The 20,043-nt window shown below is 35.2% G+C and overlaps 1 protein-coding gene across 3 annotated transcripts; it reads left to right on the top strand.

Annotated features, from left to right (window-relative positions):
• Nucleotides 1–42: 42 nt before the first annotated feature.
• On the top strand, nt 43–15,830 carry LOC109072129 (uncharacterized protein C18orf25-like). Of its 3 annotated transcripts, XM_042778595.1 has the most exons (5): nt 43–220; nt 2,036–2,797; nt 12,539–12,616; nt 13,027–13,111; nt 14,290–15,830. In XM_042778595.1, the coding sequence occupies exons 2-5, from the start codon at nt 2,107–2,109 to the stop codon at nt 14,453–14,455; spliced, it is 1,020 nt and encodes a 339-aa protein (XP_042634529.1). In that variant the 5' UTR covers nt 43–220; nt 2,036–2,106; the 3' UTR covers nt 14,456–15,830. The 3 variants fall into 3 exon arrangements, with proteins under 3 accessions (XP_042634529.1, XP_018943946.1, XP_042634530.1); XM_042778596.1 differs by lacking the exon at nt 12,539–12,616 and having other exon boundaries at nt 45–220; XM_019088401.2 differs by lacking the exons at nt 12,539–12,616; nt 13,027–13,111; nt 14,290–15,830 and adding an exon at nt 8,678–9,349.
• The last annotated feature ends 4,213 nt before the right edge of the window (nt 15,831–20,043 follow it).

The raw sequence follows: 20,043 nt of genomic DNA, 5'->3' as shown, positions 1-20,043 counted from the left end.
CCGACTCCGCCGCAGCGGAAATGACGACTACACATTTGTTCCAGCGACGGCTAGTGGGGACATTTTAAATTAGCAAACTGCGCTAAAGCGGTCGCAAAGTCGAGAACACACAGCAGTTATCCCATAAAATTTCTGTTAACTCCGTATTTTCCTGATGAATGTGGTGTTGCGAGCCTGAGATGTTCCAGAGAACACACACATGAGGACAGATTTGAATCAGGTAAGCTGCTCTCGACGGCGGTCCAGCGCGCGCTCAGCACTGCGCCTCTCCATTTTGAGCCTCTAATGCAGTTTTGACCCAATCCTTCTTTCACTTTAATTAATTCACGCGTTCATGCATGCATATATGCGTGCTGTATCCACGCAGCGTGCAGATGTGGCGGTTATAGTGCAGCGGTTGTGCATCTTCCAGACCGAGAGTGTGTCGCAGGATGAGCGCTCGCGCTGCAGTGTCTCCATTAACGCCGTGCAACGTTAAGTTTAGCTTTTTTCCTGTCTCTGTAATTATTTAAGAGCGATGTTCCGTTCGTTTCTTTCGCAGCTGCATCGGTGCATTGAGTTGCGTTGAATTTCATGCACGCATTATGACTTATAAACTGATCCTGTGATGTTGAGAAAGTAACTTATGCATTGATTTGTATTAATTGCAAATACGATTGATAAACACACCTGCATTCGTCATTAGCAGCGGCTCGTGATCTTAATGCATGATGCATTGATGATTCGTGTTTCCGTGGCTGCGGGAGGAACTAGTCATGTTAAGGAAACTCGTATAAAAATACTATGGTTACCACAGTTTTGGCCAAAATACCATCGCTGCTGTATTTTTTGGTGCTGTGCTTGCTGTCGGAATGAATGTGGGATCTCGTTTAAAACGTGTAAGAAGCTTTCAGAGTCTGTATTTTAATTCCTCGGTTTGATGGTTGACATCTGGTATCTAAAATAAGTTTGCTACAGATTGTAAACCTACATGAATCTGATCTGTGGCAGTCAATGCAAAAATAATGAAAATTCCCCGTTCAAAATAGTTTCTCCTTATGTTTTTTTTTAATCCTTTTATTGTTTGTTTATTGCATCCACAGCTGTAATTTTTTTACTGTAAATGGGAGAAAAATATATAACAGTATACAAAAGTATTCCTATATTTGTGATCCATTAATAGCACTAATTTTTATGTGTACGTATTTTTTTTTATTCTTTTATTTCTTCATGTATTTCAAGTATTGACCCTCAGATTTCTGAACGAGGTGTTTTGGTAGGAAGTGTTAAACAGGTTCATGAGTTTTGAAAACTCATGCGAGAAGTTTAAAATTGTGATTATTTATTTATTTTATCCCAGCCTGAAAATCTCATGGGATTGATAAAGTCATGAGCATTTATATAGTCAGTATAAACATTTCTAGTTTAAATAATTTTTTGGTTTGAATTCATGAAGTCATAAGTATTGGAAACACTTTACAGTAAGGTTCCATTAGTTAATGTTAGTTAATGAACATCCAGTAGTTCATGTTAATGCACAGCGCATTAACTAATATTAACAAGCACAGCTTTTGATTTTAATATTGCATTAGTAAATGTTGAAATTAACATGAACTAAGCTCAATAAATGCTGTAGAAGTATTGTTCATGCTTAGTTCACGTGAACTAAAGTAGTTAACTAATGAACCTTATTGAAAATCGTTACTTGAATATTTATATAGTCTGCGTATTAGATCTAAATATTGCATATAAGTTGCTGTTTGTGAGATCAGTGTCTCATAAGTGATTTTTTTTAAATATTTGTAAATGTTCATGCATTGTGACTGAGGCCAAAAAATTTGTTTATGCATATGAAGTTTTGAAACAACTTTTCAAGGCCAGACTCTTGTGAAATACAGCATTGTGTGCTGGAGTCCAGTGACGTGGAGAAAGTTGATAAGAGTGTCGCTGGTGCGTGATAGTTCAGCAGGTGGTTGAATAATGAGAAACCGAACGAACCATGTAAACATTTGACATTTGTCAGCTGTTATACTGACACACAATTCCTGTTTTCCAGGTCACCTGCCCCTGTTTGTCACCTAACAACTGCCACTTCAGAGACTCCGCCCCTGGCCCCGCCCTCCAGAGATGACTGATGCCCAGAAGGCCAACGAGCTCCCTGAATGCCCCACAGAGGGCGGGGCCACAGCAGAAGAGCAGGACATGCCTCTGAGACAAGAAACCACGCCCACCAGCTCTCCGGCGTGCGAGGAGCCAATCAGCTCGCAGAGTCCTGACAAACAGCCGGCGCCCGGTCTGCTCTCCATGCCGTGCTTACTAAAGGAGCTTCATAGAGACTCCGCCCCCGGGCAGCCGCAGGAAAAGGACCCGCCCCCTGCCGCCGCCCAGTCCTGCGCACCGGAAGACAGTGATTCTTCCGCCTGCCTGCAGTCGCCTTCCTCCTCCGGTCACCTGGGAGACTCCGACACGCTTTCGTCAGCAGAGGAAGTGCCCGCGCCCGTTCAGACGGCCGGCAGGAAGTCGCGACGTTCGCATTCTGAGAGCGACGCGTCCACAGTTGCCATGGCGGCCAAGAAGAACCGCTGCCTGGAGAAGCAGGTGAACGGGCGCGTGCGCGTCAGAGGCCCGCGCAGCCAGCAGCAGAAGCAGCGCATGCGACAGCTGCGGCAGAAACGCGAGGCGGCGGCGAGACGCAAACCTGACGTGCTCCAGGACAGCAGCACCAGCGACAGCGACATCACGGCCCACTCATCATCATCCTCACCGCTAACGGCTTCGTCTGACAACGAGGGAGAGACGATTAACTCTCACGCACCAGGTAACTGAACACACACACACACACACACACAGGCTGCTTTGTGTGGACACGCATATGCCATGAACAAATCGATTCACTGATGCATCACGGTTCTTTCTCAGATGATTCTGGATTGATCCACAAACAATCATTATTCACTTGTTTATTATAAAACAACCAATATGACTCTTATTGTTATTATCAGTTTTAATTGTTTTATTTTTGCAATTTGACAATCATAACTAAATTGTTAGATTAAAGCTATAGATTTTAGATTTAGATTTTAACTATAGATTTTTTTACATTTGCATTTAGTCATTTAGCATTTATCCAAAGTGACTTACAAATGAGGACAACGGAAGCAATTAAAATCAACAAAAGAGCAATGATATGCAAGTGCTATAACACGTCTCAGTTAGCTTAACACAGTACACATAGCAAGTTTTTTTTATATCATATAATAAAAAAACGAAAAAAATAAATAACTTTATAATATAATATTTTTAATATAATTTTAATCAGTATTATTAGTGATAATGCTATTGATGATGATGATAATAATGTTAATGACAATAAAACTACTTATTTAACCATCTGACTTTTAATGTCTGTTAAGAAATTAGTACCAGTAAATGACAATAAATATATTTATCCATCAATATTATGTTGTTATTAATATTAAAATTAATAATGATTATTATTATTAATACATTTCTTATCTGACGTTTCACTTAAAGGCACAATATGTAAGAAAACCACTAGAACTGACTTGTTTGCTTACATTATCCCAAATGTTTCGAAGAAAGTATCAGAGAAATAAGCGATTTTAACTAGTGACGGACCGTGTCCATGGTGTCATTGTGTCACCTGACAATGACGTCATAACCCCTCGATTTCCGGTTTTGTTTTGTAAAATACATGGAAACATCAAAGACGCTTAAATGTGTTGTACATTTTAATAGACCGGTGATGACCGCACAGAGTAGCATTGTAACAGAACTTTCAAACGTATCTAGTATGATAAACCAGCGCTGCTTTTATCCCCAACATATGCACGAGCGGAAGCAGTCGACTATGTCATAATAAAAGCTCTGCTGCTGGAGCCGTGTGTCGCGCTCGTTCAGTGGCCTCGTTTCGCTTGGACGGCTTTCAGCCTCACCCTGCTTCATTCTGCTACGTTAATAAATCATTAGCTCATCCATGAACATGATTTCTGCTGTGAGGATGAAGACCACAACTCCCATGATTCCACACTCAGTCACAGCGTCATCAAACTACGCTACCTGCTCTGTTTATTTAGAATATGCTCCCTCTAGCAGCGAAAAATTACATATTGTGCCTTTAATGGTTGAGTAAAAAGAAATATGATTGGTGCCAGTAAAATTACAGTAATGTTTTTGTATTTATCATTGTCTAATTATTTTTATTAATATATTATTATTATTAATGTTAATTACAGTAAGTAATTGCTTATCTCACCTAATGACTAAAAACAAAAAAAACTTATGGTGCCAATAAATTTATATTATTTTTTTAAATTTATTGTGTGTCATGTACTTTTTTAATTTGTGTGTGTTGTTGTTATTATTAATGTTAATTACAATAAATAATTACTTATCTGACCATCTCACTTAATGGTGATTTAAAAAAATTATATGGTGCTGGTAATCGGCAGACATTATTTAATTATTTATTACTGATTAAGAAAAAAATAAGTAGTTAAATTGGTTATTTCGTATTAAACTGACTTAATTTTCTATTTTTGTTTGTGGATGATAGCCAGCATATTACAGTATAAAGTACTTTAAAGCCTCACTAAAGATTTTCAGACCTGTGCTGTGTAAGTTACTGGAAAAATTGAGATGCATCGAGAATTTGGTTTTGAGGTTTCATTTCTCTCATGCATTGTTCGGTGCATGTTGACTGAATGACAGAACGGTTGAAAAAAAACACACACATAGATCAGAGCATCACATCAGACGGATCTCCTGCAGCGCTCAGGTGTGTTTTACTGTGCATGCATGTTGAATGACCTCATATGCAAAGCGGCAGGTGAGGAACATTTTTCCGCTCTCAGAATACAACAGCGTTCTGACCTTACACTGACCTCAGTCTTTAGTAGGGTTGCAAAATTCTGGGAGTTTTCAAGAGTGGAAAATCTCCATGGGAATTTGCAAAAAATTGCAGAAACGGGGAACTTAAATGTAGTTGAAAAAAAAAAATCTTGCAGCATAATCTTGGATTTCAGGTGAATTTCTACCTCAATCAAATGCACACAGCACACACACCTTACATGCACTGTGCATTCCTCAGTAACATGCACAAATAATTTCTTGAATCCTGAACACAAAATGATGTCAAAATGTCCATCTTGGTGAGTATTCACGTAACTTGCATAAATTTGTTTAAAACTTTCTTGTGCTGTGTGTGAGCTATTGTGCAACAAAATTATACTATTGTAAAAGCAAATACACTGACTGAGCAAACATTTAGGTGAAGAGATAAAAAAAGAAGCTGTTTAAAAATGACCCTTCCCCACACACAATCCCACTTAGTCACCTAATGGGGAATTCCTCCTCATTTTCCAGGCTTCCACTCGAGTAAGTTTTGATATTACTTGGGAAAACATATTTATATTTATGGCATTCAAGTTTAACTAGCAAATACCAAAATGTGTTTATACAGTAGCTAGCCAGCCAGTAAATCAGATATGTAAGCTAGTTAGCACTATTTCATTGATAATTTATGAGGCTAGATATCATGTGCTAGCTGGTTTTTTCATGTAGCTTCTGCTAGCCAGTTTTCTGTTATTATACAGAAGTACAGAACTGGTCAAATTTTGGACACACTACTATTTTTTAATGTTTTTGAAAGAAATCTCTTACGTTCATCAAGCATGCATTTATTTGATCAAAAATACAGAACAAAACAGTAATATTGTTAAGTATTATTACAGTTTCAAATAATGGTTTTCTGTTTAGATTTAATTTATTCCTTTGATGCATAGCTGAATTTTCAGCTTACTCCAGTCTTCAGTGTCACATAATCTTCAGAAATCATTCTAATATACTGATTTATTATCAATTGTGGGGACAGTTGTGCTGCTTCATATATATATATATATATATATATATATATATATATATATGTGTATATGTATATGTGGCCTTCTATATATTATATTTACTTTTTTCAGGATTATTTGATGAATAAAACATTAAAAATGAACAGAATTTATAGAGATTTATATTTTGAATAAATGTTGTTCTTAAGTTTTTATTCATCAATGAATCCTGAAAAAAAAAAAGTATCACGTTCCAAAAACTCCAAAAATTGTATTTTTAAAATTTGTATTAGTTTGCATGCAAGTCTGCTTATGATAAAACTAAATGTTTATATTTATGTTTGTGTAGTATGATACATTTTCTAGACATTTTCCCAAATTTCCAATTAATTCCTGTTAAATTTCCAACTTGGAAGATTATTCCAACTTCGAAATTCCCCAGATTAAGTTCCCATGGAAAGTTTCCAGAAATACGCCCCTTTGCAGTAGAGATACAACAGACTGTAGATGATCCCTAGACCCTAAGTTTAACCATCACAGAGTGAACACGTGTTTTGTCTTGCCAATTTACACATTCAAGCTGTTTTAAACCATTCAAGCAAAAGAGAACTTGAATCAGGACTCGTTTTCTGTGTGCACAGCCGCTGCCGCACACACACAGAGAGAGAGAGAGAGAGAGAGAGAGGGGCGCGGTTCAGACAGTGCATGAACACTGAATTTATTCCTCTTTCACATCTCCTTGTGCTTGAACGGACACATACACACAAAGCTTCGGTAAAATACCAGTTTTTGCAGGTATTCTGTTAAACACAGTCGATTATGTCTTTAGTGACCGTAAACAGCTGAGAAAGAAAGCGGTTGTGTGTCAGTATTAGGTTTGTGCATTTGGTCTTAAAGAGACAGCAGCCTGTTAATACCTGCTTCTGTCTGCTAATCAAACAACACCAACGCTTTAACAAAGAGTCATCTGTCTTTAACTTGTGCAGCGAACACTTGTATTATTTTACCCTTAATTATTACATTTCACCTGAATACTACGGTTACTGACTTTATTTGTAATTTTCTTGTATTCATCTATGTTTGTAATTTGTGTAATTATTCCCGTTTTATTACTGACTTTATTATTTAAGCTAGTAGTTTTTACTGTGGTATAGAAGTACTTAAAGTAAGCTTCTTCTTTTTTTGTGATCCGTTGCACCACTGCATTGAAACCTTAGTCTTTAGTGACCCACCAGAATGACCACTAACTCTGTCTGGTCTTTAAAAGCTTTAAAATCCAAGGTCAGGTATAACTAAATACACTGCAGCTAATTTGGGTGACGTTTTTTTGTTCATTTGATCGTCTAAAGCTGTTGCTTACCTTTTCTGCCGACAGATGTTCAAACACTAGACATTCACTAAAATAGCAATTATGCACAATGACATTATAATCAAGTATATTTATGATCAGCAATACTGATGCACTAAATGAATTTCATTGTAATGAATGCAGAGCAAAGTCCATTTGATTGGAGGTCAGTTATATTGGATTAAAGTTAGCATATTACAATGTCACAAGATTTCCTTCATTGTGTCTTTTGTCTTTCAGTTGCCTCAGTTTCTGTTGTCTTTGTGTCCATTATCTGTGGCTTGTGTGTGTAATGGGTCTGCAGTTTTTTGTTAATCCATCCTTCTGCGTGGTACTTGTTAGTTAGGATGTGCATTATGTCCTTGTGGGGCCACATTGTTGGCATGGTAGGAGTTGAAGCTCAGTATATCTGATCGTTTGTGGGCCATATCATAACTTTATATTGTATATTATATTTTATTAGTTGTGCAGATTTATGTAGTTTTAAGGCCTGTTTGGTAGCTCCAGTTTTGGTAGTTCAGTTTTTTTTAGCAACTTTTTAAAAAAAGCAGATGTTTTTGTTGCAGTGATATTTTAGTATTATATACTACTGTAGTATTTATTAATATTCTGGATTAGCTGTATTTTTTTAACATTTCTGATTGCCTTTTATTTTAGTGTTTTCTGTTTTTGTTTTAATTTTGAATTCATTTTTATTTTTATTTTATTTTTTAGAAATTTTATGTGCTTTTGTCATTATTATTTTTTATTTCTATATAGCTTTAACTTCAGTTTTAGATTTAGTAATGTTAGTAATTTTATCTTCAGCTTATTTTATTTCAGGTAATTTTCAAAGCTACATTTCCAAGTTTCTTAAGTTTTTCATCTAATATTTAAGTATTATTTCTATCTAATATTTTATTTCAGTTAACAAAAAGTTTAACAATAACAACACATGCAACGTTTAAAGGTTCTGCCTCTAAATTCATCCTTTTTAAAACAATCAAATCAAAGCTCTTCTTTTGTGCACATTCACCAACTTAAAAAATTACTAGTGCTTGTCAAATCATCTGCACTTAACATTCCTGTTATGCATAATCTGTGAGGTCTATGATTAGTTTTGTGTAATATCATGTTAATTAGCCTTTTTATTCATTGAATATCTCTCTGGGCTATTGTTAAGAGACTCTAAACAAGCATAATGATGCAGCAGTAGTTGACTAGTTTATTTTGAACATCTCTCGTCTTTACACTTCTCTTTATTTCTTCGTATGTAATATCCTGAGGGTTGGTTGGCGTCATACTGGTTAAAATTCTGGTATCTATCTCACTGTGTGATCTTTAGGCCGTCTTAAGTAATATGACTCTTGGTGAACTGTACCCAGAATGCACTGCGAGAGCTGCATGATTGTTCCCAGCATGCTCGCCGGTGTGCACGCAATAACGCCGCCGCTTTCTGCCTTCCTGTGTGTCTGACGTCTCTCTCTCGGCACTGCCGTCTGTCTTTAAGCTGGCCATCGCCGAACCAACGCTTCTGGAGCATCAGCGCATGGGCGGGGCCAACTCAACATGGGCGTGGCCAGTGGAACCCTGGGCGGAGTCTTGGAGGAAGCGCTTACGCGATTCGCCGCGATGCAGAGACAGACAGAGGAGCGCTTTCGCGTGTGGATGGACAGACTGACCCGCATGCATTCGGATGATGACCTTTCGTCCAGTGAAAATCCGGAGGGGCGGAGCCATGTTAGCTCGTTCCTGCCATCGTCGGAGTCGCAGGAAACGCTGGCGGCCTATCAGATGGCTCGAGTCAGCGTCATCACGGTTCCACCGCCTCAGACTGCCGGTGTCAATGGAAGCGCAGAGCCGTCTGAACCGAACGTTTAAAGAATGGTGACGCAACACTACTGTGCCGACTCAATTCGACCGCTGAAGTGGAGGCTTCGGACAATGCACAAACCTTCTCTTTATCTCTAATTAAATTCATCTTCATTCTGGCTTCCACATCTCTCTCTCTCTCTCTCTATTAAACGATCAGTTTTCCTACAAATGAAACATTTACTCATCCTCATGCCTTTCTGAACCCATCTGGCTTCTTGCATCCAACACAAAATGTGAAACTGAGGAAAACTGTGGCAATTCGTTGAAAGTGAACAAGAAACTGAGGCTGTCAAGCTCCAGTGTTACTTAAGTAAAAGTGAACAAGTTAATTATGATGTTATGCTATTTATAGTTTTTATGCATATTTTGAATCGGGTTTTATTTTCATACTTCCTGTTTTTTTTTTGTTTTTTTTTTAAGTTGTGTTATATAATATTATAAGTAATACACATAAATAATATGAGTTTAAATGTTATTTTATTTATTTTTTTAGTTATTTTAATGCATTCTGTTAAACAAAATTAAAATGAGAAATGTCTATTTCAGTGAACTTTAATTTTAGTTTTACTTTTAGCTATTGTTTTGTTTTTGTCATTCTTAGTTTTTGTTATATATAGATATAGATAGATATTTTTTTTTTATTTTTTTTTTTTTTTTTTTCTTTGTTAGTTTTTTTTATATGTTGATATGCTATAGTTAATTTTTTTTTTTTAAATATTGCAATTCATTATATTTTTTATTTTTTACTTAACAATATTATGGTTTTAGTTAACTATAATTAATATGGATCTGTTTATTTTTATTACGACTTAAATTTTGGTCTTTTCTTCACATAAACTATTGCATGACTTCAGAGGATGTTATAGCACACAAGTTGTATGGATTTTTTTTATTTGTTTGTTTGTTTTCTTTAATTTATTTTTTTGTTTGTTTGGCTTTTTTTGCATTGTGTAAAAAAATAAAATAAAAAAAGTAGCCAGGATATTCATAAGTAAATTATTTTTGTCAAAGTCATATGGGTTTGGAATGACTCGAGGGTGAGTTAATAATGACACATTTCTTTTTTTTCTTTTTTTTTTTTTTTTTTTTCTTTTTTTTTTTTTTGGTAAACCGTTTCTTTAACTTCATCTGTCTTTCTTCTATTAACATTTTCCGTTGTTTTATATTGGCATCTCAGGGCTGCCCTCCACACTCAGTGCCTTTGTGATCTCATTTCTTTGGGAGAGACAATTTCTTCCACTCCTGGATTATTTTAAAGAATCATCTGTCCTGCCTGTAGAATAATAGCTCTTTCATGACGTTATTTCCACAAGCGACTTCTGAAGTTTCGCCTCGACTGCCATGTGTCTTTTTGTCTTCATCTAGTCCAGCATGTCTACCAAAGAACTCTTGTTGTTTGCATTGTGGATTGTTTTAGTTTCTTATCGACTCGCTTCTTCCCAAACGGAATATGCATGATATAAGCTGACAATAGAGATCTGTAATGTAATGACAGTCTGTACATTGGTTTTTATTATAAATACTACCCTACAACACACAAACATCAAACACTTATAGAAACAGTCTGTGATGCACATGCAATAATCAGGCGATTCTGCTTCTATTTCTACTGGACGCCAGAGATATTGATCTCCATTTTTTTTTTTTTTTTTTTTTTTTTTTTTTTTTTTTTTTATCTATTTAAGGTTAATTACCATAAAATCATTTGTCAGCAGTGTCATATTTACACCCAAAGTAAATTATAGGCATCAATTAGTGTAATGAGTTGGTGCTACTCATTAATTAAAAAAAATCTGCAAATTAAAAACAGCACAACAAATACTGATCAATGTCACAATTTAAAAATTATGGGTATAAGTAGACTTAATTGTATTGCAAAATATTTACATGTCATTTCTTTTTGATTTTAGGGTGAAATATGAGCTGGCCAGATTTCTTGAGGTTCGCCCATCATGTGCTTCCTACACACTAACACAAACACTCATAGTCAAGGTTTACTGTAGTTACTGACTTGCAGGAGGACTTGAACGCTGTTTGCTGTACTGCTTCACTGTATAGAGTGTCTGAAGGAGATGCTTTACGTTTTTATGTCTTTTTGTGTAATAATTTCCAAGCTGCCTGAGTTTAGTGTCATAATGTTTTAGATGGAGGACAGAATATATCAGTATAGTGTGTTTGTAGTTGTTGGTTTACGTTAAATGAGTAACCAGAGATAGATGTCTTTTTATTTGTTCCAAAAATGTTCTTTATTTTTAATGTCATATACTACTGCCTAACCAAACGTAGAAGTGTGCCAGGCAACATTCATTTGTGTTTTCATGTCTATGTAACACATTAATGATGTGTGTTATCTGCTCTGTTATTAGCTGGTAAATAAATATACTAGTATTTTACCAGCATGCATCTGTTTTTACATGACTTTCATAGCCTTATTATCCAGGTAGTTTACATTTAATGTCCATGTAGGGCTATACTGTAAAAAAAAAAAAAAAAAAAAAAAAAAATTGTTTACTAAATTCAGGTCTTTTGGAAAACAATTCTTTTTACCTATTTACTTCAATTAAACATCCTCCTGGTCTTATAGGGAACAATTTGTCAGTGCACATTATTTTATAAAAAAAATTTTTTTTATTATTATTTATTTTAACAACCCCTTCAAACATACAGAAGACGCTCAAATCAATTCTCGATGAAAAAAAAAGTTCTGACAAATTTTTGTTGAAATATTGTCTTAGAAAATATGTTGCATTGCGGAATAAAATGGAATTGTGAAGTTTTTTTAGTAAAAAAAAATAAAATATCAATATAAATATATATAAATATTCACTCAAAAACTGAGGTGCATAAGCTCAGATCAAGGAGGTCTATGATCAGTCAGTGCAAAAACTAAATACAAAACCAGCGCTAATTGAAAAAAGAAATTGATTAAAAAGATTGAGTTCAATATTTGTTGTAATATAGCATAACAAGGAACTATATTTGGACATTTTTTTACTGTGAACACCACAAATGTGACAAGGTGGGGGGAAAATCCCCCAAATTTTCAATTTTTGGGGGGAAGTTGTTGTACTCTGTGAGGAAATTCAGTATGTTTTAGTGCAATGTAAAAACATTAACATTAAAGGGATAGTTGACCAAAAATTAAAATTCGGTTATCATTTACTCACACTTAAGCTGTTTCCAAACATGTGTGAGTTTCTTTCTGCTGTTGATCACAAAAGAAGATATTTTGAAGAATGTTGGTAATCAAACAGTTGACGGTAGCCATCGACTTCCATAGTACTATGGAAATCAATGGCTACCGTCAAAATATTTTCTTTTGTGTTCAGCATGAGGATTAAAGCTTTTTAATCTGCTAACATTGTGTATCACTTTAATCTTTAATCAAGCATTTGGAAATATATATAGATTTTTTTAAAGGAAACCAATTAGTAGAATTATGGACATACAGATATGGTGGCGAATCTTCTGAACGGTGTGTGTGTGTGTGTTGCAGTGGGTCCTGCAGTGATTGGACACTATGATATTTCAGACACTCACTCCGAACAGGAACGGCAGTCTCAGTCGCTCTCAGGTTCGTTTCTACTGTTACTCAGTCTCCAGGATGGTAGACTGACTGTACACTCGTACACAATGGCTGTGTCCCAATTCACATACTAATATTAGCACGTAAAAACGTGCATCAATGCATACGTTTAGACCGCAATCTCATGCACTACCAAAGAGAAGTTTTGTGAATTTTGTTTTGTGCACTTTTACTCTTTTCCGTTGACGAAAGTGGGAAGCCGCTGCAGTAGTTTTGTTATTAGGGATGTGATTTCATGAATGTGAAGTATTCAGTCAACAGAGAGAATCTTAGTTTTGAACAAAAGGTCTTTTGCAAACCCAGTCGGCCCGCAGCACACCACCACTACAATCATGTTTTGTAATTTAAAAATTGTTTAATTTGTAACTTGCTGAATGAAGTATTTTGTGTTTCTGTAGGTGCAGTAGAAGTCCAGCCATCTCAGGTGAGTCTGGCGTCCACCGACAGTGAAGTGGAGATCGTTGGAGTTCAAGAGAACGCCAGGTGAACTGATCCTTATCATTCAGCAGTCATTTAGTAGTGTTCATATGCTAATTAGGTAAGCAATAACATGCACATCATATTTCAGTCCTGAACAATAATTTCCAGAATTGTAAATTCTACTTTAAACAACAATATAATTGGCATTTATCACAACCTTGTAGTAATTGTGAAACTACACAGAATTTGGACTATTAAAAAATCATCAGTCATACCACAGGACTGTTTTTTAGATGCAAAAACAAATACGTGACTGGATGCACCACCTATATTTGTATGTATAACACTTTATATGCAACAAAACAAAACTAGCTCATTTAAATGATTCAAGCTATTTGCATGTGCTCATTTAACATTCTTTTTTTATTCTATTTTAAAGTAACCCTTCCAAAGTCAGGGTTTCAGTTGAAATGAAATAGGATTTGAATTAATTTTAGTATTTTACAATAGGGATCAATCCATTAGCATTTCTTAATGCATTGGGTATTTTATTATTTTTATATATGGATTAGTATTTCTTAATGCATTGGGTATTAAAACTGACTATAAAAAAAATTCTATTTCATAAAGTCATTGCATCAAATGTTGCATGCACTGCAAAAAACAATATCTTACTCGTTCTTTTTTTTTTCTCGTTTTCCAATAAAATGTCTAAACATCCTTAAATCAAGATACACCTGAGACACAAGAAGTCTCATTTTTCTGAGAAACTGAACAAAATTGAGTTTATGCTTAAATCAAGAACAAGTATTTGCTGATGGAACAAAAAAAAAGAAAAATCAACTTAATTCAAAGGGAAAACAAGTTTTCATAACCTATTGACACACGTTCTTCTTTCAAGCTTAAAGTCGCTTAATTTTGTTTCATTTCTCAGAAAACAAGACTTAATATCTTCATTTCGTATCTCAAGTAAATGCATCTTAATTTAAGGATGTTTATAGATTTGAGCTGGAAAACAAGGTAAAATCACAGAGTAAGATATTCTTTTTTTGCATTATATTTGATGCAGTGAATTTAAGACTTTTGGTTCAGATTTAAGACTTTGTAGGCCTTCATTTGTGGAAGGATGAATTGAGGCGTTTTTAAGACCAGCAGAAACCCCGTTCGTTTCTTTTTTCTAGTTACTTTGAATGATGTCTTTTTTTCCGAGAGTTGTAATGTGTTTGTAATGTTATTTTCAGCGTGGTCTCAAGGTTTCCTCGTGGTGGAGTGATCCAGTCGCTTTCTTCCTGGAAGCAGAGAGCTCCGGCTCAGTGGACGTCCGTCTCGGCGCAGTCCGGCTGGGTTCCTCCCCCTGAGGTGGTGGATCTGACACTGGATGAAGACCGGCACAGATACCTGCTGTGATCAAACACACTCACACATACACGCTTAGATACACACTCATATACACGTGACTGGTGGGCCGAGTGACTCAAACCATAACCACGAGACTGTTGAAACTAAGAACACAGAACGATGCTTCATTAAATGAAAAACACTTCAAAGAGCTCAATGTTTGCTTCTGATACCCTTTGATATGCCTGATTCATTATTTGCTACTGTGAGACCACAATGTGAGTAAATGACAGCAGATCATCATTATCGGAGCAAATACTGTACCAAGTTCTCCCATGATAAAGTCAGGTATCAAAACTACTGGTCTGAAATACTCACAATCTTAAAAACAAAAACGGGGCTTCTTTATAGAAATTAACACTGAATGTAAACGGTTGAATCTCACAAAAACTGGTCGTATTTCACTCCACAATCAAGAATATAGAATTTATATTTAGCCGAAAACAAGCAAGACTATTTTGAGTACTATTAAGATTTTTGAATTGACATTTATTGTCATTAAAAAAAAAAATGCTATAATTTGATTTAATTCAAATATATTTTATTATTTTTATTATCTGTGTTTTTTCTGTTATGCGGTAAATCACTATGAATGAACTCAGAATAATTATTGAGAAATATGAATTGCATTCAATTAAATAATGTGGTAGTGAGAGATTTAGGGGTTAAAGTGTTTATGAAAATTAAGCAAAGATCTAATTTAAAAAGTGTTAATCGTTCTTAAAAATATGCTGTTTTTTTTTCTTGTTTGTTCGTTTTCTTTATTGATTTTAGGGCATTTTCGTGAGATTCAGCCGATTAAGTTTCATCACTAATCAAACCTCAGTCATTTCGTAATGGCAAATCAGGGATGTTTTACTTTGTCAGATCCTCAGATTTCAACATCTTCTCTTCTTTTGAGTCACTTCGCCCCCTCCGAAGAAACAGGCACACTTACATGATCCTGCTGTCGGCCTCAGGAGTCGCTTGCTGAACCGCCCCAGCCCCCTGTTTTTGTGATGTAACTTCCTGTTAAGCTGCTGAAGAGCTGTTAGCCGAGACCCAAACGCAAGCCTGCTGGTCTTGCTCTCACCGGAGCGAGCGGCCCACTGCTCTGCGTGTGTGTGTTCACTGTCAATCATCTGATGCTGCTCTGCTGTGTGGGGAGAAGCCTTGGAGTGTGTGTTCCTCACCCGATACTGCTTTCACAATATGTTTGTGTGTGTGTGTGTGTATCCTGATTTCAGAGCATGTTCATTACGTACATCTTGCATTGTCATAGAAACAGGCCCCTTGCTTTTATTACACCAATGGAACTTCTTATTCAAATACACTAAAAGTTTGAAATCATTAAGATTTTGGAATGTTTTTGAAGTAAGTCTCTTCTGCTCATCAAGGCTGCTTTTATTTGATGAAAAATACAATAAAACTGTAATATTGTGAAATATTACAATTTCAAATGAGTGTTTTTTTTAATGTAAATATATATTGTAAAATTGAATTTATTCCTGTGAAGCAAAGCTGAATTTTCAACATCATTACTCGAGTTTTCAGTGTCACGTGATCTTCAGAAATCATTCTGATATACCAATTTGCTGCTCAAGAAACATTTCTGATTATTATATATGTTGAAAACCATTTTTGCTGTGTAATAATTTTGTAGGAACAGTGATACACTATCATTCAAAAGTTTGGGGTAAGGAATTTATTAAAGAAAAAATTAATACTTTTATTCAGCAAGGATGTAATTGATTAAAAGTGACTATTTTCCACAGAAATAATAAGCAGCACAACTGTTTTCAACATTGATAATAACCAGAACTGTTTATTAAGCAGCAAATCAGCATATTAGAATGATTTCTGAAGATCATGTGACACTGAAGACTGGAGTAATGATGCTGAAAATTCAGCTGCGCATCACAGGAATAAATTACATTTTAATATATATTCAAATAGAAAACAGTTATTTTAAATGGTAATAATATTTCAAAATATTACGGTTCATGCTGTATTTTTAATCCAAATAATGCAGGCTTGGTGAGCTGAAGAGACTTCTTTAAAAAAAATATTAATAATACCAAACTTTTGAACTGTAGTGCATCATCTTGTGATTACAATCAATGTGTGATGAGAAAAAAAAAATACTGATTTTTATTTTCTAAATGGGGTCTAATTTGCATATAGACTTTTAAGCATTTTAACCACAACTTTGTTTTATATACATGTTTCTATGATTGCATCATGCTATCCCACACACCACTGAAGCTATTTATTGATATTTGCCGTGTTTTACTTGATGTTACATATATGAATCATTTGTTCGAAGAGCAATATGAATATGCATCTTGAAAACTGCATATTAAAGGGATAGTTCATCCAAAAAATGAAAACTGTCATCATTTATTCACCATTGTGTCTTTTCAAACCTATATGACTTTTTCTGCTTTGAGACACACAAGATGATTATGAAAGAATATTTATGCTGATTTTTTCCATTAAGCAGCATAAAAGTGGTCCATATGCAGTCTAGTGTTATGGTGCTTTATTGTTATTTATGGAGATTAAAAGTCCCTATGCTTTTGTTATATTGAAAAGAGCTGCGTGAACATTCTTCGAAACATCTCCTTTGGTGTTTCTCAGAAGAAAACGTCATACAGGTTTACAATTATATTAAGGTGACTAAATAATGACAAAATATTCATTTTTGGGTACACTGTACCTTTAAGTTTGAGTCTTGGCAATATATTCTGTATAACATCAGATGTAGAGAAAGGTTTCTGAGTTTCCTTTTGTTTTTCTTCCTCATGACTGTCAATTGTCAGACTACTGTGTGTGAGGAGCCCTCACTACCTGAATGTGAATTATTCTGCTTCATTCAGCTTGTGTATCACCCTCGAACCTTGCAGGACATTTCAGAAGCAGGTTTTGAAGCTGTGCCGGTGGCCATTTTGGCTCCCTTAGCCCCGCCTTAAACTGTGACCCGCCCCTCTAAGAGTTTGATTGGACCTTAACCTCTGTCAATCACAGAAAAAGGGAGAATGAAGTTCCAAAGCAGGAAAACAGAGAGTAGTAGTTACAAAAAAAAAGACTATTTCGGTCTTTCTACTTTAAAATGTCATGTTTAATTCAATGCTACTTCCTGTTTCTTTGTAATTATTTGTGAAATTTACTAAGAATTGTTTCAGTGCTTGTTTTTTCAAATGTAGTATTCTGAAGCCATATGATAGCTTTGTGTGAAAAATGACCATAAAGCTCCATAAAAATAGTTTGCATGACTTTCTCTCATTTACACGGAAAAAAGTTAGTAGTTTTCACTCAGAAATCGCTAGTAAATTTCACTAATAATTACAAAGAGCAACAGCAAGTAGCATTGAATTGAACAACATTCTGAAGTAGAAACACTGAAATAGTATTTTCTTGAAAAACTTACTCCAATAAACTTTGATAAATAATTCGTACAGTGTAGCTCCGTTGTTTAGAAGAGCTGCACAAACATTCTGCAAACAATTTTGACTTTTTGTTTGAGCTGTTCCTTTAAGATGCTTCCCTCTGACAAACACAAGCAGTTTCCATTCTCAAACTCTCAGACTTTGTCTTCTTCGCCCTCAGTACTGAAGGCAGTTGCTGGATCCCAGCTGCTGTCTCATGTTCCGGCTGCTTTTGTGAGGTCCTTTCAGAGTTCAAAGTGGGCACATCTGTCACTAGTCACTGTGGACACTCGCATTCCCAGGATGTGTCGTATCTGCTCTTCCTGTGTTAGCAAAGAGCACAGAGACAGTCCTGCACCCTCAAGGATGAAAGAGATGCATTTGAAGCTGATAATCATCATTAATTTGGCCTCATGTTCTGAACGTGTGCGACTGACTTCCTTCATGTGGAGCACAGATGTTTAAATCTCCAAAAGTGACGTTAAACCACTACTAAAGTAGTTCATGGAACTTGTGCGTTATGTTCTGAATCTTCAGAAGTCAACCAGTAGCTTTGTGAGGAACGGCATTATTTAATGAAAATATTCTTCACCAGAGCTCTCAAATCTCATTTTCACTTTTGCATATTCATACATAGGCCTATATACACTACCATTCAAAAGTTTGGGGTCAGTAAGTTTTTTTTTTTTTTTTTGGAACTTTCATTGTAAGAAAAGGAATATTGAGATTCTACAAAAACCTCTCCTTTTGTCCTCCATGAATGAAGTTGTATGGGTTTGGAACGGTGTGAGAGTGAGTAAAAGGTGACATTTGAACTATTATCCGGCTCTTCATTCCTTAGTTAAGCATTTCTTCAGTTTTCACAGCATTGTGCTGGTGCAACCTCCATTGTGATGACATCATCATCATTCTCACCTGTGTTTTGTCTCCAATCATGTGTCTTGTGTTTCCTGCTGGAATGTTTTGTAATTTGATAAAGATTTAAGCATCCTAAAACAGCAATAATCCAACATCCAGAGAACAGAGGGAGGGTCCTATGTGGCTGAACTCACTATAAGTCACGTGACGTGAGGGGTTTGGGTTTTTATTAGATTTCCACTGCATTTGAAAAAACACTTTTCCTTTAATTGAATCGTGTTTCTCTATTTCTGTTCATTTCATTTTGGCAGTATTTTAATTTAACAGCAAGAGTGTTAATATTTTTTTTTTGCTTCCGCAAGCCTTTCTTCCTTTAAACATTTATGTAGAATAAATAAAACTATTTTAAGATAAATAAATAGAGATATTTAAAGAGTAAAATTGTGATTTCTTGTGTGTGTGTGTGTGTTTTTATTATTATTAAAATGAGTTAACAAACTTGTGAATGATTGAGTGTAACAGCTCAGAACAGCACAAACCTTGTATAATACAGACTCCAGTGTGGAAAGGCAGCCGCTGACCTCTGACCCCCAGGGAGGGGGTACTAGAGGCTCTGTTCATCCCTAACGACAGAGTTTCCTTCATACAGACACCCGCAGCTGTATGCTAATGTGAGCTCAGTCTGCTGATGTCACATTAGAAAAAGTTTGATGGTATGAATTCAGCTCTGCTATTTATAGCCAAGATATTATAAGAGACTAAAATATATTTTTTATGTTTTTGGGGGGAAAAAAGTCTCTTCTGCTCACCAAGGCTGATTTATTTGATCCAAAATACAGTAAAAATGTTTCAATATTATTAAAATTTAAAATAGCTGTTTTTAGTTTGAATATATTTTAATATGTAATTTATTCCTGTGATCAAAGCTGAATTTTCAGCATCTTTACTCCAGTCTTCAGTGTCACATGATCTTCAGAAATCATTCTAATATACTGATTTGCTGCTCAAGAAACATTTCCGATTATCAATGTTAAAAACTAAATTTTTTGTGGAAACTGATACTTTTTTTCAGGATTCTTTGTTAAATACAAATTTCAAAAGAACAGCATTTATGTGAAATAGAAATCTTTTGTAACATTTTAATATCTTTATGTCATTTTTGATCAATTTAATGCATCCTTGCTGAATAAAAGTATTAATTTTCTTTAAAAAAAAATTTATGGTAGTGTATTTGCATACTTTTTTTGTTTTGTTTTGTTTTGATTTATTTGTGGGTAATTGGCATTTCCTAGTGACATCAAGTTAAACAATTTTAAACTTCATTTTGTTAAC

This window comes from Cyprinus carpio, chromosome A21, assembly GCF_018340385.1.
Source record: "Cyprinus carpio isolate SPL01 chromosome A21, ASM1834038v1, whole genome shotgun sequence".
Lineage (NCBI taxonomy): Eukaryota > Metazoa > Chordata > Actinopteri > Cypriniformes > Cyprinidae > Cyprinus > Cyprinus carpio.
This window is presented reverse-complemented; position numbering and strand designations above follow the sequence as displayed.